The following is a 24807-nucleotide window of genomic DNA, read 5'->3' on the forward strand; positions in this document are numbered from 1 at the left end:
TACAAATACAAATATACAAATATACAATTATTCAAATTCAAATCACACAGAAAAATAAAGTACTTTCAAAAAATAAATAGATAAAGATAAGAAGAGAAAGAGAAAGCTGTGCAGAAGAACGTGGGTGCATTAATGTAATGCATACTTTATATACAGGGTGGGTATAAGAGTTATTATGAAATTTACAGCGGGGGATTATTAGAGTGGAGTATTTTAACTGTGGCAATACTTTCTAAAATGTTTAAGCCAAGTACTTCAATCGTTTTTCACCACTAAAGAGCTAAGACAATTAACAACAGTACCCTACAATAGACTCATAGCTCATTCATGCACTTATAGTACTTCCAACCCCGGCTGGGGGTTTTATTTTGAAAGCGTTCACCGGAAGTCCGCCATCTAACTGTTGTAGCTTAACGGCTCTGTTTCCCAAATATCCATCCACGTTGCCGCTATCTTCCCACCCCGCCCATTAACTGGGAATGGGAAGTTTTGGGAATGACCTGCCGTGACCCCCCCCCTCCCCCATCCACCAACTGATGGACGTTAACCACATCAATATGCAGGGCGGTAATTGTGAACCGGACAGGCCCGCTCATCCCCGGATTTTCCCAACCTGCGAAGCCGGGAAGAGCGACCACCAGCCGGGGGAACGCAGCGTGGACTTCCCGGTGTCTGTGGTTCTTCCTGCCGGCGGCACCGGCGAAAGAACCGGACTACAGACACCGAAACAGTTCTGCTCGTTTCTGGGTCGGCCGCTCATAAGCTACACTATCCAAGCTTTCGAGAGGTAGGAAACAATTGAAACAGGATAAACTGTTTATGAACGTGTCCAGGTACAGGTAGACAGACAGGTACAGGTAGACAGACGTCTGGACTTCCTCTAACGGTGTGTGTCTGTGCAGGCTGCATGTGTGCACATCCAACTATTTACATTTTAATTACCAACTTTATACTTTTAATTTTTCCTCCACTGCTTTTCAGAAGGAAATATTGTTGAGACAAGTTTTCCAGTCACGGAAAACACCTGGAAATGTTTTAAAATGACCAAATATCCTGGAAATAATCTATGTTTTCCTAGAGTTTTTTTTTAAATTTTATTTCATCCTGTGCTGTGGCCAAATTAATGTTCCAGTTAGAAGAAAGCTGCAGTCAATAGACCTTTTTCACAGCAGCTGATTTTGACATGAAATAGTCGGGTAAACACAGGTGCATATTTAATTCACCCAGAAATGGGCCAGTTGCACCTGCACAGTATCCCTTAACTTGTGCTGCTTCTTGACATCAGGCAGTAACGATTCAGGCATTATTAAATCAGCTTTAACCGCAGAAGAGGTGCAGATTTATTATATATTTTTACTGACCGACGTACGAGTGAGAAACTACATGATTATGAATTTTGAGTGTATTCCTTATTTCTTTGCTCCAACTATCAATGATGTGCCAGTGCCGACTGAAAAATAAGTGGGTGTGCTCCAAATACCTGGAAATGGTTTTACTACACTAAATGGATCAGAGCCTTAATTAGCATCATCCTGGGTTTACCCGACTGTTTTAATGTCAACATGGCTGCTGTGAAAAAGGTCAACAGCCAACCACAAAAGCATCCTGTAATGTCAAGAAAAAAAGTCCTGGAATACATTTAAAAAAAAAAAAAAAAAAAAAGGCAGATAATTATATAAAGTAATTTAAATTAGCCCTACCTTTTGTTGAATGAAATTAAAGTGATGAATATATTAATTATAAATATTCTGAAATGGGCCAGTCTGCATTATGTACCTGTCTACTACTTGGTGTACCTCTAATGCACCTCGTAACTCTGATTTTGTAAGGTGAAAATCAACCTTACTTACCCACTTTCTCACATTTTGAATGCAGCTATTCTTCTTTAAAAAAAAAAAAAAACTCCCTTAGGATTTGAGTTGTTCTTCCACAACTGGAGGACAGACAGTGATATGGACTTCAGATTTCAGGCTCCAGACAGTGAAGAGAAGGTGGATGTTTACACTATGCTATGATCACCAGCCTGACCTTCATTACAACAATACACTAACAACCGGTGTTTATAATCAGATGTGTCTCCTCTTAGCTTGTTGTGAGTGTTTATGTGTTACTCAGGAAATGAGCGCAGCAACATCCTGGGGACTAGAGAGCATGGGGAGATGCTGCCTGTGTGGCCCCAGTGATTACAGAGGGGCTCCTAGTAAAGGTCCTCAGTGTCAGATCCACAATCCAAGCATGGTCACTCATAATTGGGATACATGGTCTTTATATGACTGCAGATGTATTGTCATATTGGCTTTTTTTGCTGGATATAAATATCAATAATCAAATCAAAACAAGGTTAGTTGATTATTTAACGTTAATTCGGATTGTTTGTTGATGACTACAATGTACTACAAGGAGTTTTTAAACCGGTTATGAAACTGTCTAATTGTAATACTCATTCCTCTATATGACCTAAACAAGACCTTCAGTGAGAAGATCGGTTGTTTCTGTATAGTTTTACTTAAAGTCTGCCACAGAGTCGGATTGAGTTCGATTCCTTTGGATGCAGTACCACGTTTGTCCACAGGGGGCAGAATCAACACAAAATGAAAGTTCCTTGTAGCTGCTTTAAGTAATTTATTAAACTTGTTCAACATTTTGGGAAATCCATTTCTTAGATTAGTGGATAGCACTCGTGTCTGCAGACTACAGTTAGCTTAGCTTAGCACAAAGACTGGAAGCGGGGGGAAACAGCCGGATTTTAAAACATTTTTGTTTTTTGTCTTTGGCTTTTGTTTTGTATCTGGATGATTTCCTTCTTTCCTTTAATTTATGTCTCTGTAAATTACCTTTTTTTTTGTTTTTAACCTGTTGGTCGGCCAATTCAAACAATACGAAGACGTGACTTTGGGCTCTGGGAACATTTAACAAGCATTTTTTTTCAACATCCTCCAGATTAAACAAGCCAACAATAATCAATTGATTAGTTACAGCCCTAATTCCTAAATGTGTTATGTTCTGCCAGTGTTCCCTGGTCTTTTCAACTTCTCACCTTACCAAAAAGACTTTGCTGAGTGGACGGTTTGTTCTCGCAGGGTGTCATGGATCCAGAGCATTGTGGTTGTTGTTGCCAAAGAAAACGTAGACCTGATGACGGACATCATCCAGCGCTTCCAGCACAGGAAGGTTCGAGTGGTACCAGGCGGCTCGACTCGTCACAGGTCGATATGTAACGGAGTCCTGGCTCTCGGTGAGGGGGAGGAGGCGGCGGCGGACAGACCAAAGGTGGTCATCATCCATGATGCCGTGCGGCCTTTCGTGGAGGAGGATTTTCTGTACAAGATAGCCAGGGCTGCCAAGGAACAAGGGGTCAGTATGATGTATTTTCTACCAAATACATGAGAGTTGAAAGTATTAGTATATTATTTTTCAAGCAAAAATGCCCCAAATTCTCTGATTCCAGCTCCTCAAATGTGCGGATTTCTTATACAGTGCTGCAGCTAACAATTATTGTCATTATCGATGAAACTGCCAGTTATTTTCTCAATTATTTGATTAATTGTCTGGTCTATAAACGATCAGAAAATGGTGAAAGAGTCCCAATTCAAATATCTTTGAGTTTTAGACTGTTAAACAAAACAAAATATTGAAGATGTCACTTTGAACTGTAAGTTTTTCACTGTTTTTGGATGTTTTATAGAGCAAACAATCGATTAATCAAGAAAATGATGTGCAGATTAATCGCTAATGAAAATAACTGTTCATTGCAGCCCTAGCTCATTGAAGTCCAGATTTCCCCCTTCACAAGTCATCACTGTGATGTTAAGCTGTCTCCAGGCTGGAAACCTTCTGAAGGACATAGAAATATTTTTCGCAACAACTAAAGCAGACAGGAGACGCACTCTGTCAGTGGAAATGGGGCCTTCGCTCGCTGCAGAAATTCAATTTGTAGGCGAATGGTCATACTGCCACAGGGAAACATTCAAAGCTCAGTAAATGTCGCAGCTTGGAAATGATTATAATTAAAGTTATCTCCAAAGCTGCCGTTTGTAAATATATGAATACGTGTAACCTCTGTGGACTGTGAGTTTTTCCAGTTGCACATAAAGGCAGGATGTGTCTATTTCCAAGACAGATCGTAATCCCTCTACAAATAGAGGAAACAACCCCAAAATGCCAGTAGTTCTTCATGCTTGGACAGCGCAGTGCGCAGTGCAGCTAATTAAATCTCGACTGTAGCTCATACTTCATCTCTTCATGTGATTTTAGCAGAAAACCAGAGAAGGTCAATTACAGCGCAGAGTGAAAACAAATCCATCATAGTTAGCCGCAGTTACAGCGGCTGGAATCAAACCGTTCACCTGGTGGGATGACAGGTTACCAAACGACCATCTGTGACTTTTTGTTTGTGCGCCTCGCTGTGGTTCATTTTTCATCGTGCAGTGTGAACACAAACAAAACCAAAATGTTAAAACGCAACAAAGTGGAGTTTTTCCACCCGAGTTCGGACCAAAGAAGACAAACAATTCTTGTGGTCACACCTTAAAGCTTTCCCCTCTGCACACGAGGCCTTTCCATCTTTTCACAAACTGTTTATCAGGTTGACGGATCTGTCGCTCCCGGTGGGGGAGTTTATTTCATCAGTGATCAATGGAAAACATTTGGGCTGAAGTCACGGCCGCTGTGACAAACACACTCCCAGATTGGTTTCATAATGATTCATGGCTGAGACTGAGCAGCTGAGAGAAGACTTTGTTGCATGCGGGTCACACAGGTTGTGAAAAACGCAAGAGCTCCCTGACAGAAGGCCAACATTTATGGTGTGTTTCTGAGTGTGTGTGTGTGGGTGTACTTTGTGATGAACTTTCACAGCAGGCGGTCTGGTCTTCATTATCTTGCCAGTATCCACGCTCATGGCAGAAAGCCTGTCTCCACTGAAAAGCAGCAGATTCATTTTGATTTTAACAGCATGTGTAACACGCAGAACACATGTTTGCTTTCCCTTCATTTGCTGGACGTTCCTCTCGTGCACGCTCGCCGACTGTTATACTCCTGGAAACTGCCTTCAATCATGCTATAAAGAGATGAAAATATTATCTCAGAAATGTTGATTATTTTGAAATTCCGAGGGAGGAGGAGGTACGAGCGGTGCGTGTTCCAGATGTGCTGGTTAGGATGGATTTATTGTTTCTTTGCAATATGGCTACAGTCTCAGTATGATCAGGGAAATATTCTCGCTTTGAAATGTGCAGTTATGGCTGAACAACTATCACAATAATTTGACAAAGGAAAAAAAACTCAATCAGCTTTTGCAGCTTTCAATAGCGTCTCATGATTCTAATGCTGCATTCACATGGATTCAGGTAGAGGGACAGCTAGGGATACACCCATACCGGTATCAAGTCCGATATCATTATCGTACTTGTACTTGTGATCATAAAAGTACTCCAATACCACCTTACAGCAGTGTGAGGTTAACCTCTCGTTAGGTGAGCAGGTGGAGGAGAAACAATGTCAGAATTTTTCAAGATATTTTAAGTAACTTATAGAACAATACCTTATTCGTTAGAGTGAACATCGGAATGAAGTTTAGCAGATAATTTTTTTTTTTTTTTTTTTTTTTTAAAAATTAATGTAATTTCTCTAAAAAACAGTGGTAACGTTGCACTCCTACAGAAAGCACAGGATAACCAACAAACAGTCCGACCAAACGGCAGGACGGCAAAACACCATGTGTTGCTATGGTGATGTCGTATTGTTTACAAATAATGTAATAAAATATAGTAAATCTAATAATTTTTCATAGCTTCTAGTTGTTCAGATTGGCCAGGTTTTTCTCCTTCCCCTTCAGGGAGCTACGCAGAGGACGGTGAAAAGTGGAAATATTTGAACTCTGAACTTGCCTTCTGTGGTTATTCCTCATTGTACATATGAGAGCTTTAAATTCAGGAGAAGACACCAGTTTATTCAGTCTTTTTGATGGCTTTTCCGAGTGAGGGGGAGCAGAGCATATAAAAGCTTTCTTCCCCAGTTCCGTCCGTACACTTGGAACAAAAGACCATATCATGTTCTGAACGATAACGGCAGCACCGCTGACGGCACAGATGTTGGTTGTTACAACAAACAGCAACTCTCTATGTGACTGACTGATTTCAGAGGTTACCAGGAACTTTCTCTGATTTGCCTCTAGAGGGTTTCCTTTCTGTTCTTCTCTCTGCACTGTCCATTATTGGTCATTTTCAAATTGATTCAATGCACTTTCCCCCTCATTGCATGCTGCTATGTGTGTGTGTTCACCCCTGTTTGTGTCTGCACTAGGATTTTAAACCTGTTCCACCTCTAAATGTCACTTTTTACAGCTGTAAAATGCAACGGAACTGCAGCATTCAGCACATTCGCTTCAGGAATTTCAGTTTGTGCCCAGCTAAAGTGTTTGGAAAATGTTATTCCTTGTTCAGGCATTTGACCTTTGTCCTATTGAGGATATTCCTGTCTAGACACTTTTACTCTTCTGTGAATTCTTACAAAATAATCTGCTTTTAAATCAAGCCGATACATGTTTTTATAAAATACATTCATGTTTTTTTTTTTTGCATCATTCACCAAACTCTGTAACAAACATACAAACAAAAATACTTTGTTTTACTTGATTTTTTATACTTTATACTACTTCATTAGACAGTTTTTCTAAAATTAGATTAGATTTTCAATTGCAGTATATATTGTCTTTCGTTCAGTATTGCAATATATCCCAATGTATTGAATTTAACGCCTTTATTGTCATACATATCATCTCGCCAGATTCTTGCCAATACACAGTTCTAGAAACAACTAAGATGGGTGCATTTTGATAACAGCGTTTTTGCATACAATATGCCTAAGGAATAATAGATAACTCTACTGTCATAGTTTGTTTGCTGTCAAACCTTTTCAAGAATGTTGTGAGGAAATAAAACTGTATTTGTTGTTAATCAAACCGTATCCGTATCGTTACACCTCAAGCACTAAAATGTCAATTGTACAAGGTACATCATGTCTTGCAGCAGATTTTAGACGACTTCCACTTTAGTTGGGGGTGATAATTTCTATCTGAAACGTTATTTCTAAACTTTATTATTGTAGTCAAAACAAATGCTAAAAGTTCTCTTTTTTTTTTTTTTTTTGTCACCCAGGCAGCGGGAGCTATCCGTCCTCTTGTTTCCACGGTGATAGCGACCACATCCGAGGGATACCTGGATCATTCTCTGGAGCGAGCCAAGTACAGAGCCAGCGAGATGCCTCAGGGATTCACATACGATGTCATCTATGAAGCCTATCAGAGGGTAGAGTCGATTCTTTAATTTACCTTTAACACATAAGTGGGCGTTCCTTCGTCGTGGATATGGTTGCGAGGGCGTTAATGAGAATGGCTTTGAAACAACAAGTGCGTACATAATGGTTTTGACCCCCTAGATACAAATAACGTCTGACATAGCAACAGGTGATATTCTGTGAGTTAATCAGTGAATGAGGTGTTGCATATTAATATTAATAATATTAAACTTAATAATACATTTGTGCTGCACTTTAAAAACAAAGTAACAAAATGCTTTTACATAGTTGAACCAGGATTAAAACCTTTAAGGACGGCAATGAGGCCAATTAAATAGAAAACCCCACAATAATATCGTATATAAAAAAATAGATAAGACATGTTGGAAATAATACATGCTAATAGTTTAGTACCTTTTTAAAGAGATACCTTTTGAGAAGTGATTAATGATTAATTGATGTCACTAATTCTGCAGCCTCAGATTTCCAGTTCCAGACCTTTACAGATAATCAGTAAAATTATCAATTCTAAAACTGGTAATCAAACCTGGAGGGATTCGATCTACGATGTATGTATGTTAAGTATTTGTTTAAAGCAGAGGTGCTGCATTTCTTAAAAGCTGAAGACACAAGATCTTTTTTTCTTTTGCTTTGGCTTACAATAATATAACCAAGATGATATAAAAGGAAAAAAAATGATGACCTTCTCGAGATCAGGTCGAGACACGATTTCTGAGATCCTCTTCAGTTGATGAAAACATGATTGAACAAATTTTGTAGTTTGTTTTTCAAAATGAAAGGTCACTGTCAAATATTACACCCAGGTTTTTGGCTGCAGGTTTGACATTTGTAGACGGGGAGCCAAGATGTTTTTGTGAAAGTGGGATAGAGGAGAAAAAAGAATGATTTCAGATTTATTTACTTTCATTCAGCTTGAGAAAAGTTCTGGGACATCAAGCACTTTATTTCGTACAGAGAAGCTCATAACTTTTTGCACGTCACACACATAACAATGGTACTGGATTTTGGGTTTATGTGTTGTATGTGACAGTGGCATCATGTATACACAGAGCAACATGGCAGGATTAAATAGAGAGTCAGTGTGAGTGAAATTTAACACAAAGTTTTAAACGTTTCCCTATATCTCTTTGTGATAACCTGTTCATTTAAGTGTCCCAGGTTTTGATTTAGGCTTGATCTCTCTCTCTCTCTCTCTCTCTCTCTCTCTCTCTCTCTCTCTCTCTCTCTCTCTCTCTATCTATCTATCTATATATATATCTATATATATATATATATATATTTTATATATATATATTTTATATATATATATTATTTTATTTTATTTTTTTTATTTTTTTTATTTTTTTTTCTTTCTTCCTACTCAGCTCAGATAAGCTTTTGCCCCTTTGTTAGCTAGTTGAACAGATATTTAAAGTTAGAAAATCTTAAATAAAAGTGACAGAGCTAAAAAAAAAAGGGGGGGCAAATGAGAGCAAAGAAACTGAAACTTTATTACTCTTATTTCATTGCCATTCATTTATTTACATACATTGCAAGAGTGTTGTTGTTGTAGTAGTAGTAGTATAAAACTGCCACCAGCTTACCAGATCATTCTGCGTAACTGAATCTGGGATGAATCCAGAGCACACGCAACCAAAAGTGTGATTTCTACAACTGCTACATTTGTGAAAAACAACTCACGATATCACAAGACAGAGAAATGAAGTCCTGCAGGCATGTGTTGCTTACTCCCGGTGATGAAAAATTGCATAAAAAAGGTCCCAAATCTTGTGAAATGACAGTTCAGGTTCAGATTTATGCTCTAAGAATTACACCACTTACATGACAAAGGTCTTTATGATTCTCATACATCATAACAGGCCTTTACAGTCCTTCATTGTTCAGCTGATGTGCCAGAACCTGCAGGCTTTCACTCTGAAGAGTTGTGGCGTGGGTGCTATCATTTTCACTTGGCCTCTGCTGCGTCTGGGAAAGAAATGACACATTAATGTATTCTGCCACACTGCAGCAGATTAGTCTGTGGAACAAAAGTGAACAAAGGCTCAGTTGGAAAAATGCTGAAAGAGCGCTGAAATTACATGGCACATTTAGGTGGATTCGGATTAATAGTCTCAGCAGTTGAGTGCGTTTTAATATGTGTACCTGAAAAATGGAAAGAATTTACCCGCTGACGTAAGCCGTAAATGTGTTGATTCTTCTCTGAAAGCAAGGGGCTTATTGCAAAGACTTGGCAGGCAAATCCAAGACAACTTAATGTGAAACCTGAGTTGCAGAAGTTGACCTTATTTATTTTTCAGACACTTTGAGTTTGCTGTTTCAACCTTGCCTCCATTAGATCTTCCGATAGCCACGTTTTTTTTGAAGGACGCAGTGAACTTTGAGCTAAGAGCTAAAGTATGCCTCCAATTGGAGCCCCATTTGTCTGCAGTTATTTTTACTCCTGGCACATATGGATCTTCGAATTGCTTTGAGGGCCCTGTTGGCTTTGGCGTTGGCCTTTTCAGAAAATGAGCTCACATTTGTGCCGCAGTGTCAAGGCCAGTAAAGTTGCAAAAATTAAGACAAACGTGGGAGGTCGCTGGAGAAGGAGAAGTTTGGGGTTGTTTGAGTGTGTCCCCCTTTCTCCGCCTGTTTTTCTCCCTCTCGTCAGCCTTTCAAAAGATAAGGAAAGTGTCAGGTTAGGACTGTAGGACATGTTCATGAAAAATTTCTGAGAGCTGCACATTTGTATCTTGACATCCATTGAGAGTAGAAGAACTTAGGGCTGAAAAGACAAAGGGGGAGACACTTTATCCAGTCCCCAAGTGAAAGCTTTTGTACGAGAAGAAAATGCTAAAGGTTAAATTACCGCAAGACCGAGAGCGTATTTCTGCTGTAATTTCTCTCTTCTGTTCCAGGGTCCTTGGAATAAAAGACCCCTCTCTTTTAGAACTTGATAAAATATTACCCAGGTATAATCTCAGGTAGCATGGATTTGTCTTTGTAGTCCGGACTGTATTTTAAACCAAATGAGCTCATCGCCTCAATCCAAACTTCCATGTGATCTACAGGGACGGAGCTTTCCCAGCTGTGAGTCAAAGTAAACAGTAACAAAAATCAAATGTTCTTTGGCACAATAAAGTATATGAGCTAATCTTAATTAAGATTAGTTCAGTAAGAGAAATGACAGTCACCAACAATGACATAAATACACACACAATGAAAGCTGGCCAACTTGTTTTTCATTGCTGGTTCCAACACAATGTCTAAGTTTTGGTAACGATTCTTTCAGTACCTTAGTTTAAAGCTGCTCTAATCAACATTCATGTGTTTTTTTTAGCTTGTTGCACTGCCCCCAATTGGCCAGAAAGGAATAAAAATGAATGAATTGTGAAAGATGTCACTTTATTGTGACTGACGCAGCCGCTATAAAAACGTTAAAGATATAATACGTTTCAGCTTGCTTCCTTGAAGAAGTAAAAAATTTGGTAAATTCAGCTTTAAGTACAATAGTCTTATTAGAATTAACAACATTATTCACATCAGGAACTCTCAGCAGATAGTAATACCACTACCATGCATACATTAGGGCTGAATCCTTGCCGCCACTGCCCTGGTTAGATTCTGGCCTGTGGTCATCCCCCCATTTCTCCCCTTTCCTGTCTCACTTGAGCTGTCCTGTCCAATGAAGGCAAGAAAGCCCCCAGAAAATATGAAAATGAAAACATTTGCCAGGTTTTGTTACTCGGTGCTGCAGATGCGTTTTGAACGGTATTCATAAAGTGTTGTGGTTTGATACACAGCCCTACACACAGCAAGACTCCACATTTAAAGGTTAAGTTTTTCATATTCATGAAAACAAAACCAATGAAACCCCAATTTAACTTTCATATGGAATATTGTACCAGCAAAAAAAGGTAAAACCGAGGTAGAAATTATTGTGTGAATTTTAACAACTGAAGTTGGGACAAGCACCTCCAGATTGGCCCTCACATGAAATGAATTCAGGCCTCATTAGCTCGACTTTTGATTTCTCTTTGCTCAGTAATTCCAAAGAAGTTTTTCCTACACAAAAAGATTCTTCATATCTTTGTAGTTATTGTTTTCTTTACAAAGTGAGATTCAGCTCATTACGGCAGACCAGCCTCGCTCCCCTTTCATAGCACGTGCAACCACCGTCACGTGTTTACAGATACATTACATTTATTTAAGCTATTTTTCAAAGCATTTCCTTCCAATGAAATATACTAAAACCACATGTTTTTTACCTACTAATGAGCCTTGGAGCTGTTACTTGAAAAACCAGGGAAAATAAAGTACTGGAACAAACAATGTCAGATCTCTGCTGCCTAAAAGGGGCAGTAAAGTAAAAGACCCTTTTATTAGATACTGCTTAAACATTTATGATAAAATGTGTTAAAGCACTCTACTGTATGTGTGGAAATTAGTCTTTTTTTCTTTCAGGGTCATCCAACATAAATAAATTCCTGTGGGTAACACTGTTGTTAAAGCGTTTAGATTTTGAGTGGGATACATGAAGATTTCAGAGGAAGTAGGGGAACACTACAGAATCCTGAAATAGATCCGATTATTCCACCCAGATGAAACATGAAGTAAACATGAAGCAACTGTATACCACCATCACAACCAGGATTTAGATTTTCCCTTTTCTCACGTATGCAGGCACTACCATTAGTGTAGCATCTGCCTATATATAAGAAAGCACATCAGATCTTGCAGAACAATGTGGGAAAATGTCTTATGGCCTGATACAACCAAAGTTCTTAATACAGATAGATAAGAGTGTTACAAGGCCAACGGTCCATCAGCCAAAGAAAACAGTATCCTCTGAAGTGTCTGCTGAAAAATGTGGTGACGGCAGCATCATGTTATGAGCCTGTTTCTCCTCTGTTGAAACACCAGCTCTGATCACGATACAGACATAAAGGCTTCAGATATTTTTGTGAAATATCTGCAGACAGTTCAAGTTAAAGAAGAATTTCATCTCTCAAAGAGACGGCCACATGTTGCACAAAACCAGATTATCTTAGGAATGCCTGGACGGAGGAAGAACCTTCTCGAACAAGTGGTAAATCAGACAACAAAGCAGGTCATATTGCAATTTGACTGAGCCTGAACTCTTCTGAAAGTAACAATGTGAGGCAATTCTTGAAATGCAGGTGTGCTAAGTAGACTGAGACCTTTCCAAGTATTCTTCATGCTGATACTGAAACAGAAGGTCTTACTGTGATATTTGTTTCTACCCTTTGGTGCGGAGAAAGATATCTCAACAACCACTGGCCAATTTTTCATGAAATTTGATCTCCAGAGGATGATTCCCTATGAATCTACTGACCCCCTGACCCGTCTTTGTTTGGCCAAAAATGACTCAACAATCCTCATTACAATGTGATATTGTTAATATTCACACAAGAAATGTAAATATGTTTTAAAATGAAATGTATGTAATGGACTATCCATCTTAATGACAGTAATATCTAGAAAATGTCCACGTGTGTGTACAATTTTGACATCTCTTCTTAAATTCACAGTGTAATGGAGATTATCACAACATCTGTCAATAAGTACATGTATGTAACAAGGCATCCAGTTGGTTGCAGCCTCTGATGCGTTTCCAGCACTGCAGAGGAACAACATAGCGTTCTTCTGTGATGGAAATATATTGTTGTCAACAATTGTCCACAGCCGCTTCTCTCTGTTGTGTCCCCTGTGCAGTGCAGTGAGTCAGACTTTGAGTTTGGCACCGAGTGTCTCCATCTGGCATTGCAGTACTGTGGCACCAATGCCAAGCTCATCCAGGGTCCGCCAACACTGTGGAAGGTGAGCTCGCCAGCGGCCTAGTTTGGGCTGTGGGTTGTGGATTTGGTGACATTTTGGCTAGCACAGCTGTATGCTCGCTGCTGATTTATCACATGGACACAAACAGAGCTCATGGATTGAAAGTGAGGGGTGCTGGCAATAGAAGAAGCACTAATATATTGAATGTGACATCCGGGATTAGCATGTTGTAATTAGTTTAAATGTAAATGTTCTGTGTTTAACCCTCTATCAGATCATGTAACCGTTTGCCTTAAACAGTTCGTTCACCCAATTTACAAAAATGTATATATATTTTTTGTTAGTGTTATCTAGCATTCAAGATCGTTTTGGTTTTATGTGCTGAGGTTTTGAGTTTTCTCTCTCTACCCCAATATAATGGAAGTGGACAGAATTGTGTTTGTGGTGGTTAAGGCATTGAAGAAGGATATTTAAATAACATTTGGAGAACAACTTGTCTTTCCAGAGACAATGCTCCGGTTACTCTGGATAATTCAGAGCGGTGTTTCCCAACCTCTGCTCGTGATACAAAGCCGTGACCCCAAATCAGAGGTGGGTTGTCACCGAGTTGTGAATTTTACCCCTCTTCCCTTTCTACCATATAGTTGTATCATCTACATCAGGAACTAAACGTCACCTTTGCACACAACCTGTATGAGTTTGCTGCTTCTTAAGAACCATAAACATTGGCCAAAGGAGTCTGATAATGGCTCAGAAAATAACGGCTGCATTTCAGACACAATTTTCATATACAGGAAAAAACAAGAACATGTTGCTCTTTTAGCGCTGCAAGCTCAGATTGTGTCTGGGCCGTGGGAAAGTCCTACCCCCAGATTGTGGACTTTTTTGGCACTCTAACTCAGTTTAGACCCTTCTGGTACCTCCTGTCGAACCTTGCAGTGGAATCATTTTATTAGATTTTCTTACATTTTATTTGAATATTTTTGTTTTTTTTAAGAAGCTCAAAGAGTCAAATATAATACGAAGCCAAGATTATAGAAATGTCCAAAAAATAAATAGCATTTTGTGTAGCACAGTTGATTTAGAGTAACTGGGACACGGTTTCTGGTAAGACACTTTACTGTTTTTAAATTTTGTTTGTCAATGCTTTGAGGAACCCAATGTAGAGGGATAGTGGGTTATTTTTCAGAGGCAGATATCTTAAAATCTTGGCAAATAAAACCAAAACTATCTGCATGGCCAGACACCTCTATAGATACAAATGTTTTTTTTCTTCTAATTTTTGGTGAACTGATCCTTTAAACCTCAAGTTATTTTGTCCTCCAGGTGACCTACAAAAGGGATTTGGCTGCTGCAGAGTCTATTATCAAAGGTGAGTTACCTTCTTTATACGATACATCATTCCCTATATGTACTGTGTATAGCAGACCTTTTCATCTATGTATTTTATATACACACATGAAGTATCCATGTGGACATGTGTACATGAAAGAGTGAAGGCAGTAGGTCTTCTGGGGCAGGTTGAATGGTCAGAAATGAGCAGTGTCAGAGTTTTTGTGTCTTTTTGTTGGCAGGTTAGAGTTAGAGTTGAATAGAATAAACCATAATCGCCTCTCACTGTTCTCAGAGGGAGAAATTCTTTGTAGCATTGTTCAGCTTGGTTGGAACAGGGCGTCTGTAAGCAGTCTGTGAATACTACGGAGAGCAAGTCAGGACAAGGGAGACTATCACAATCAGAGAAATGGAAATAAACACAGCCCTGTATTTCACCCCGCCAGCACCTGGACCAACAATTACCTGTTTGATGATGACATAAGGTGCACAGTGATTATTCCCAGAGCCTCTGATGTGAATGAATTCATTGTGTGTTTTTTAGAGAGGACGTGGAAGAAAGTTCTCACATCTGTCAGTATGAGAAACTGTCGAGAGTTTCAGTTTGTGTGTGTTTGTGTTTCTGTGTGCTCACACATACTTACATACACATCACGGTGTGTGTATTTGGGTGTGGGCGTACACGCCGCTGTATGTATCCTGTTTACAAGAGTGTGTTGATGATAAATTGATTTTTCAATAGATGGCTTTTAAATGAGGTAGCCGTTTTGGAGGTCCTCAGTTTTTTGCAGCGGTGACTGTGATGAGTTGATGTTGTTTGACAATGTATAAATTGGCCAGCTTAAGCTAACGTCATAGAAATGATTAACTTTTTGTACCCCTGGTTCTGGTTACCTTTACCTCTGAAGACACCCAAAACAGGTGTAGGTGAAATGACTCAAAGTAAGGCTGCACATGTTAATTAATTTAGATATTATTGCAATATGGCCAAGTGCAATATCCAAATCGCTGAAGCTGCATTTTTTTGATAAAGGTAAAATATGTGTCTAAAACTCATTATACTGAGGTACTGAGCTGTTGAGATGCCCTAGCCTACAAATCTTGTTCTCCAGATGTAAGAAAACATGTGTGATTGGTACAGACCCCAACAAATGTCACATCATCATGAGTTTAATCATTTTCAGTGAAAATTAAAAGTCTGATGCAAAAATGGACTTTCCCAGTAATCGTTAGTCATATCACAATCGTACTAACTGTCAAAATAATTGCAGTATGAGTCTTCTACCATATTGTGCAGCCCTAACTCAAATGCAGGCTAATGGTGTGCTCCATCCCTCTGTCATATGTTTTGATATTTATCACATATTTTGAAATATGAAGCTCCACAGTGACAACACTGGCGAGTGTTTATATGCTCCCATGGACCTCTTCTAATGATTTTCAACCAGTCACTCAGTCTCTCTCTTTCAGAGACTCTGTCGCAGTCGGCCTGCGCTGTCACAGGTGGATCCACACAAGCTGTGACGCTGGCTGATGCCCTCCAGAAGGCTGTTGGAGCTCTTGACATGGTAAGAGCGTGACGGTCACAGCTGATTTAAAATGTTGCTTGTGTTGATGACAGCAATGCTGAAGATCCCCATGAGTTTACGATTTTTATTTTCCCCATCCCTGTACCTCCAATCCCCCCGCAAACTCAATGTGAGCTCCACTTGGGTGGCCCGGTGGTGAGACTTGGCATCTGCGGTCAGACCTCTAATGGAGCCTGTCTGGGACATCCACTCTCTGCAACTTTCCTCCTCCTCATTTTCTCCCTCCATCCCCGACCTCCACCTCTCACTCCCCTGCATGCAGGAGAGCAGATGGCAGTCATATTTCCTGTACTGTGGGAGTTTGCTTGATTAATTGAGTGTTTAGTGATGAGTTCTTACCTCCTCCTCCTCCTCCTCCTCCTCATCCTCCTACCACCTCCACTCAGTCAGACTTGACAAGCTCCCAGTTTCCACCACAGTTCATATCCCTCCCTTTCACTCTTAATTTCTTTTTGGGCACATCAAATTCCCATGTTGCAAACATCCTCCGTTTAATTTGTAAAATTGTTCCTAATAGACAATGGGAAACAGTATCCATATGCAAAACAGTAAGTGAGTGACGGTTTCAGATATTCAATCAGACGGCCTAGACCACGCAGAGGTTCCACATGTGAAATGCTCTCCTTTACCTCAACAACTGTTGGGTTTCCCTTGAGCAAGCCACGTAACCACAAACTCAAGCAACCTTTCGTCTTTCTTTAAAAAATAAGGAAGAAGAATAGATGTCACAGAAATAAGCTTTGGTTCTGTCAGACAGAAGGGTTTTTGTGCAAAGCTGTGTTTAGTACAAGAAAGTGATGATCACCAGTTACTGAGAACTTATGATGGTCACAGTGTAACATTAGAGTATGTATAAGCTGTAAAATCAGTTTTGACAAATTAACCTTACAGTGAAGGTGTAAAGCTGCAATACGGTGTATTGTATCAGCTGGTAGGAAAGAGCTCATTCAGCCAAGGGAGTGGACAGGATATTATAAATACCTGTGCAGTCTTTTTTCAATTTAACAGCTCTGTTACAAATACTGCCTTTGTGTAGCTTATAATGTTTTTGTTTTGTTGAAGAAATTCTCTCCAGAAGATGTCAGTTTTGAGAATCAAATTTGAAAAGCTGGCTCAGTTTGTAGCCTGCTCTTTAGTGGAAGACAGCAGCTTTAGTCAGCTTGGTTCACTGCAGGTACAGCGGACTGCAGTGGAGTCACAACAAATAAACGTGTCAAAAATCCTTAGAAACTTCTCAAACCGCTGTTACAGCATAATTAACTTCTCCATTGTTGCATTTGTTTTGCACGCTTATAGTTTGTCCGTAGTATAGCTAAATACACAATGTCCTTGTCACGTCGTCGCCTGTCCATAACTCAGAAGGTTTTCAGGAAGTTGCATATTTAGTCATTTATTATCGAGGTGAGGACTGTCAGATACTGAGCATAAGGGTTAACCACAGAGGAGTGGATTAAGCTGAAAGAGTGGTATGAGAAGTTTTTATCAATGTTTTTTTTATGAATTTTTCTTCTGGCAAATTTTTCCCCAAGGCCTTTATTTTCACTAGGGACAGGGGACACAAATGGGTTTTCAAAAACATACCCACTTTTACAGTTTGAGCATTAACAGTTTCAGCTTGTTTCTCTGAAATTTATTTTCTCTCTCTAGGAGTTGATAAAAGATATTGACTCACTTATCTAGAACACCTTTAGTTATATTGTAAACTCACAGAAATTAAGCTTAATTAAGTAATAAGTATCTGTTTGACAATGACATAAATATATATACCGTAATTTCCGGATTATAAGCCCCTACTTTTTCCACACGCTTTGAACCCTGCGGCTTAAACAATGATGCGGCTAATCTATAGATTTTTACGGGCTAACTTCCTCCAGGGGACGCTCTAGCAGGAAGCGCAAGAGCGAGACAGACAGGTGGAAGAGATAATGCGCAGAGGAAGACGCTAGTTTGTTGTGTGTTTTGTGTTTTGAATTAATTCAGTTTGAATTCATTCACTTCATTCAGTCATTTTGCGCATAATGCACACACCCTCATCATGGAAAACAAAGAAATCCACATGATGCAGCTTTTAAGTTAAAGGCAATCGATCTGGCTGTCAAAGAAGAGCTGCTGCACGTAAGCTTGGCATCAATGAATCGATGGTGAGATGTGGGAGACGGCAGCATTTACTTAATTAAAAATTGAAAAAATCTTTCTGTGTACCATCTTTCTGTGTAAATATCTCATGTTGCAACGTCTTATAGGGTTATAGACAAGTACGGCCTATATATGTACAATTTTTTTTTTCTTTTTAAATTTAGTTGGTGCGGCTTATATTCAGGTGCGCTCAATAGTCCGGAAAAAAATTGCTTTCCCTTTTTTATTTTGTGGTTACAGAACCTCTGAATTGTGAAACCAAACCTGTACTCTTGACATAATCATGTGGGAATCAATGGGGAAACAAAGTGACATAATAATGATGTAAAGCTACCCTGTAAAACAACACCAAAGTCCTCAAAAGTGTGGACACAGTTGAATCAGCACCTCTCTGACACAGATTGTATAACATTATAAGCTTCACAAAAGGTTGCACGCCTTTTGTATTGGATCATGTGAGATTGTACAGTTATGGTTTTCATCCCTTTAATGTGCTTATATTTCATACCCATCACCTATAACTCTTCTCCAGAGCAGACACCCAGGCTGACAAATCGCCCACACATGGCTTCATGTACAGAAAACGTGTTTCCTGGATCATCTTGATGTGTATGTATATTCCCTGAGTGTAGGTGTTGACAGTGGAAGGGGGCGGCAGAGCACACCGCATTACGTGTTTCCATGTTTCACTGTGATCCGAACAGTCCATCCTCCTTTAAAGTCGCTCCAAGTCCTTCATCAGCCGGTGTCAGACGGGCGGAACTCGCTCTCCAGTGCTGGACCGGGCCCCAGAGACGGATTGGGGTCGGTATCACTCTTCTTGGATCGGCTGATTGGAGCCGTTCCCATCTGTGCTCAGGTGGCCGGTGGGGCTGTGTTTTTCCGGTGCGCGTGTTCGGAACCAGATACATCCTTTTCAGGGAGTTTGGGAGTGAGGAATAATGGAGGGGGAGATGAAAGGCGAGTGGAAGAAGCGGAAGATGAAGAATTACCATTGTCCCAGTGCCATTATGTGAATCTAATACAGGGATAAGCAAGGTTGGGCTGCTGAAGCGCCGCTGAAAACTGACAGTGTAGTGTGTGTGTGTGTGTGTGTGTGTGTGTGTGTGTGTGTGTGTGTGTGTGTGTGTGTGTGTGTGTGTGTGTGTGTGTGTGTGTGTGTGTGTGTGTGTGTGTGTGTGTGTGTGTGTGTGTGTGTGTGTTTATGTGCAGGTGGAGGATTTGTCAGCGTGTGTGCTGAGGAAGACACTCAGTAAGAATGTGATTAAGGGATTCCCTCAGCAGGATGTTATCTGAAAGATCTATTCAATGCAGTTTAAATCCAAGCTTACAGAGAAAAAGTAAAAATTGTCAGCTGATGTAAAATTTATACAAAAAGTAATCTCCTGAAAATGCATTTTAGGAGGATCTATTGGTAGTAATGGAATATAACAATCACAGGTATGTTATCACTAGTGTATAATCACCTGAAACATACAGCGTTTTTTGGCAAGTTTCGCAGCCACAGTAGTTTCTCTTTACAGGCTTGGAAGACGAGCTGTATTGATTTGGTTGCAATCTGCAACTTCACCACAAGATGCCACTAAATTTTACATGAGAGAAAACATGAAAAACATACAAGCAGTTTTAACAAAGAGAGTTCAGCAAAATGTTTTTCCATAGAACAAAATGTCATCATGTCATTTACGATTATATAAGTCAAATAGTTTTGTATCTTGTATCTCAGTTCACAAGAAGTTTTTGCAATCTCTGCTCCCCATGTGTCACTGCTGCTTAGTATCTGAGAACAAGAAATTCTTCTCTTAATGGATGTGAAAGTATAAATGGTTTGATAACTGAATCTTCTCTACTGCGTTATATTGTCAGTTCCGTAACCCTTCTATAGTTACAGTTACAGTTTAATTTCAGTGTCAGATGTCTAATTTATGATACAATTTCTAAGCATTACTGTGTTTATTGTGTCTCTTCAAACAATTGTCTAAATGTTTCATAAGAAAAAGTAAATGTGGAAGACAGATATTGCAAACGTAATGCTCAGATAAACCAATGTGTTTTGCAAAATACTAAATATCTATAGAACTGAAAAACTAAATTTCCTAGTAGTTCATCCATGCTGAACCAGTTTTTGCAGCTTGTCACTATCCTACTTTCTCCTTTTGTTACATAATTATGATCCATCTATTATTCAAACACTTGGCTTCAGTATATTTGGAACAAAGGCTAAACCCAGACGAGTACATGTTTTATGGGGACCCAAGTCCATAAATGATGAAAAAGTAGTTCTTAAAGAAGAAATAGGCCAAATCACCTCCTCTGTAGTCTCTCTCTCTTACCACTAATCCTTTTATCTTGATGTGTGATAATATTCTCATATCCAGCCCAGATCACAGATGGTCCTCAGACTCATGTATCAACTTAGTGAAGGTTTCTAATTATTAACCTCAACCTACAAGGAGGGTACCTGGTCATACCAGATCAAGTAAGGCTGTCTTTGCCAAAACCCCTGACTGTATTAAACTGAGCAAGTGTTAGTTTTATTGCTTACAGATTATACTGAACTTTTTATTTGCAAGATAATTAATGTACTACCTCTTCCTTTAAGAGTTAAATCAACACATTTTAAACTCACACTAATCTATATGTTTACCTGGTCAGAACAAAATACCCAAATATTAGGGCTTTAAGTATATGTTTATTGAGATTTTAATTGTTCGCGTTGTTTTAAATGAGTCCCATCCTCACTGAAAGAACAAAAGTTCTGTCTCATCCTTAACGCGTTGAAATTCATTTTTGCAGGTCGATCACTGTTTTGCTGAGCTCTGAAACTTTATTTTTCATGTGTCCTCGGAGTGGTTTGGTCGTCGAGCCTCTGTGGCTTCTTGGCTCTGCAGGCCATGCCTAAATTTAAATAAACATTCCTACTCTGGGATTTCATGCCCAACCTGGTTTAGATCACGTCAAACTTCTTAAACCCTGCAAATCTACATTTCGGACTGAAATGATTTTCCTCCTGAAGCCATGGGCAGTTATCTTTCAAGACCAATTAACCCTCCGACATATGTTTCCCATATCCATTTCACATTTCCAATTAGTTTCTGTTATTTTAATGGGTAGAACAACTTTATCTCAATGCCAAACTCAGACTCTAGATGTTTATTTCTGTGTTTATTTCCTGCGTGTGTGAAATTGTAGTACCAGGCTGTAATTAGAGGCACAACAACAACGATCAATGTAAAACGAACATGGTGGACACGGCGAGCTATCCGGTTGCCTCATGTCATTTGTATGCCAAGGCCGAAACTGAATGGAAAGATCAGGACCTGGTTCTATGAGCAAAAAAGCTTTTACGATTCTTGGCTGTAGTCAGCCTTTGACTCAATTTGCAGCGTAATGAAATTTAAGTTGGCTTGTGTCTGATCGCTGTCCCCGGCTTTTGCATATGACAGAATTTTCCTGCCAGTTCAGACGTATAAAGGAGCCCAGAAATGGTTTCTTTTTAAAATCTCTTCCATTTGTTCTAATAAGCTTCTGATTATAGTTGATGGAAATAAGCCACTCAGTTGCGTATTTAGATTTTTTTTTCCTTTTCTCTAATCATAAAATCACTCATGGCAGGAAAACAGGTGGTTTGTACTCTCACCCTAAATGATTGAAGAAGTGGCTGAAACAAAAACCAGAAGGCTCTTGACCTTTGAGCACTGAAGTCAGTCAGTCACTCAGATGCATTAGGACCCTGGTGCTGCAGCACTTGCTGTAAGCGTTATCACTCAGGATTTTGTAACAAGCAGAACTGAATATTTAACATCAGGGTATCTCTGTGTTGCAGGAGTTGGATGTCATCCCAGATCTGATGGGAGAAAACGCCAGGTATCTATTAAAGGAGTGGAACTTCATCCAGGTTTCTGTAAGTTCCCATTTTAGCTACGACTATGCTCAGAAATGAAACATGTCCCTGTAAATATTCATGATCTGTTCTGGCCAAGGGAGTGTGTAGATTTTAGATTAAGAGCTTGTAGCATGCTTCTTATCTTGCTGTTTATCATGGAGAAAAAAAATCATCTTTGCTCAAAAGTACTTATCTGCTTTTGGATTTCCTTGGTCTTCAGGTCAATCGTTCCTGCCTGTCTGAACTGGAGGCCTTGTTGACGGATTTGGAGGCAGCAAATCGGGCTCTTCTCCATCCGCTGGTCGTCATTTGGGTGAGTTCACGCATCGATTTTGCTTCAGTCATTTTACAAAAAAGCAGCTCTCTGAGGCAGTTAATGGCAATGCCAGTGCTAACATGCTGAAGTAATACAGGTATCATGATTAGCATACTATCATTTGCTAATTAACACTACACACAAAGTACAGCTGAGGCTGATGGGAGTTACATTAGTTTTGTTGTATGGCAGTCTGAGGTATTTTGAGCTGATGGAGGCACTAGAAGAACATGTAAGGGAAGTGAGTTCATCCTGAGGGGAACATGAATAGCAAAAGTGAACCCTGTGGTGGCGCTAGATAAAAAAATTGGGGTATCAAAGACAGGATTCCTCCTTTGGGGATCATGAATGTACAAAATATCATGGAATTCCATCCAGTAGGTTTTCAGTCTGGACCAAAGTGGTGGACTGACCGACAGACAGTTGTTGCCGTGCTAGACTGGCTCAAATGCCACCTGAGATTCCACGTGTCCAAATCTACCCTCAGACCCTTGTTTCCATTCCTTGCTGTCAGTGGACTGATGTTGTTGTTGTCTGAAGGACAGATTTGTAAACCACTGAAGAAGAATGAATGACTTTCAGGGGCTATCGTGTATCAACTGCACAGCAACGCTTACATGCAAAAGTTACAGGGAGAAAACAAATTTCTTGAATTTGTTAGAGGTGATTTTAACTTTTTAACTTGGATCAGTGGACCAATGCAAAAATGAAGCTTGGTAGGGAGGCCAACAGAACCTGGAGAGCCTGCTCTTGAGTCTGTGTTTTAACCAGAAAATCCCCCAACAACTTCTGTTTAATAAGTGCAAATGTTGCAGATATTACTCTATTAAACCACTGCCATGGTTTTTCTTGAGTATGCTGGCATTTCAATAAAGCTACAAGTCAGCACACAGCAGATTTCATTAGTACAGGATCAACTTGTGACGCCAGAACAAAAGCATCTTTTTATTCATTCTTTTTATGCTCATTACTTTTTATCCCTTACTTGCTCTTCTATGACTTTTTTTTTAAAGTTTATGGCTGTTTTGCTTCAGTATATCAGTGTAGTACACTGTAGTACATGGTACCTCCATGATGGTCTTACCTTTAAGGATGCACAGGAAGTGATATTTTCTATGTTAATGCAGCAGGAACAGTAGTTTCTTGGAAATACCGTAATAATTAGCCATCAGTATGAGCAATTGCTGCCATTTACAGACAAAGGCAAGAGGTGTCCCTACTGATAAAGTATGACCATACATGCTTTACATTTACCCCTTAATTTTATGCACTGAAAGACACTCAGGACCCTTCCTCCAGGCATATATACGTTCACTTTAACTCACTTCATAAAATATATTTTGGCATTAGTTACCCTGATAGATCTGATTGTATTTGGGTTAGCCAGTGTTCTGGCACAACAATTGCCACCAGTATTGGGAGGGTTAATCATCATGGATAACTTTCAACTCTAGGGGGATGCATATAAGCTAGTTGTAGGAGAATAAGTGTTTTTCACACACAATCCGTATTGGAAAAAACTAAATGTGATGTACAATGTGTAAAAAGTAGTTTAATGTGGAGTACCTCTTTAAGCTTGAATGTGCAATGGTATATGTAACTATATAAAGATAATTCAAGTGCTGAATGTTGTTTACTTTATGCTCTTTAGGCCACTGTTACATTAACAATTAAGATTAAGTGGCATTCAATTCATAATCATTAACAGATTTAATGCCAAGTACAAAGAACTCACATACAATCACATACAAGAAGTCAGTAAGTGTATAAAGTGCTACCGGAGGCTCGTGTGTTCTGGAAGTTAAACATGCCTCAGTATCATTTCCCACACTTTGAATGAACTTTTCTTTGCATGTTTTGTGAATACAGACATCTGGCACAGGACTGATTCAATTTCTTCGAGATGCATGTACTTTCTTTTTTACGCTTGTAAAAACGTCACCTGTAGTCCACCTCGGGAACCCCGATGGGCTCTGTAGCTGTTTAGAAACCCTACACCTCCCAGGAGAGCCCTTCAGCTCAGCCTTGCTTACTTCTCTCGGCTTCAAACACCAACGTCCTCGACTAACAGACTAACACTGACCTGAAAGAAAAACCTAAAACAAACTGATCAAATCAGAACAGATCAAATCTGCTCCAAGAAACATTTAAATATTTGCAAAAAAGCCCTGTTTACCCTCTTTTAATTTGGAAAATGTACCTCTTCAACTAACACGCGGAGCAAACACCAAAACAATGCCAGACAAGAAGAAAGAAATAAACTTACAAAGGGCCGACAAGTCTCAATCACTGCAGATGTCACGCAGCATTACTCCACCGAAGCCCCTTCTCTTGTTTGTGTGAGTTGTACTAAGTTTTCAATAAAGATTGGGAAAACACACACATGGATTCACACGTGTAAACACACAGTCTGAAGCTGGATTTTACAGGGATTGACTTGCTGCCACACCAGA

At 39.5% G+C, this 24807-nt stretch overlaps 1 protein-coding gene across 1 annotated transcript in view; it reads left to right on the plus strand.

Moving 5' to 3' along the window:
• The first annotated feature begins 389 nt into the window (after positions 1–389).
• crppa (CDP-L-ribitol pyrophosphorylase A) overlaps positions 390–24807 on the plus strand; it is a 45982-nt gene continuing 21564 nt past the window's right edge. The window contains exons 1-8 of the mRNA XM_051407648.1: positions 390–787; positions 3081–3354; positions 7158–7307; positions 13033–13137; positions 14422–14467; positions 15898–15995; positions 21979–22056; positions 22259–22351. Of these exons, the coding sequence (XP_051263608.1) occupies positions 537–787; positions 3081–3354; positions 7158–7307; positions 13033–13137; positions 14422–14467; positions 15898–15995; positions 21979–22056; positions 22259–22351 (1095 nt within the window). The 5' untranslated portion in view covers positions 390–536. The remainder of the gene's footprint in view (positions 788–3080; positions 3355–7157; positions 7308–13032; positions 13138–14421; positions 14468–15897; positions 15996–21978; positions 22057–22258; positions 22352–24807) is intronic.

Source organism: Dicentrarchus labrax, unplaced genomic scaffold (genome assembly GCF_905237075.1).
Source record: "Dicentrarchus labrax unplaced genomic scaffold, dlabrax2021, whole genome shotgun sequence".
In the NCBI taxonomy this organism is placed as follows: domain Eukaryota; kingdom Metazoa; phylum Chordata; class Actinopteri; family Moronidae; genus Dicentrarchus; species Dicentrarchus labrax.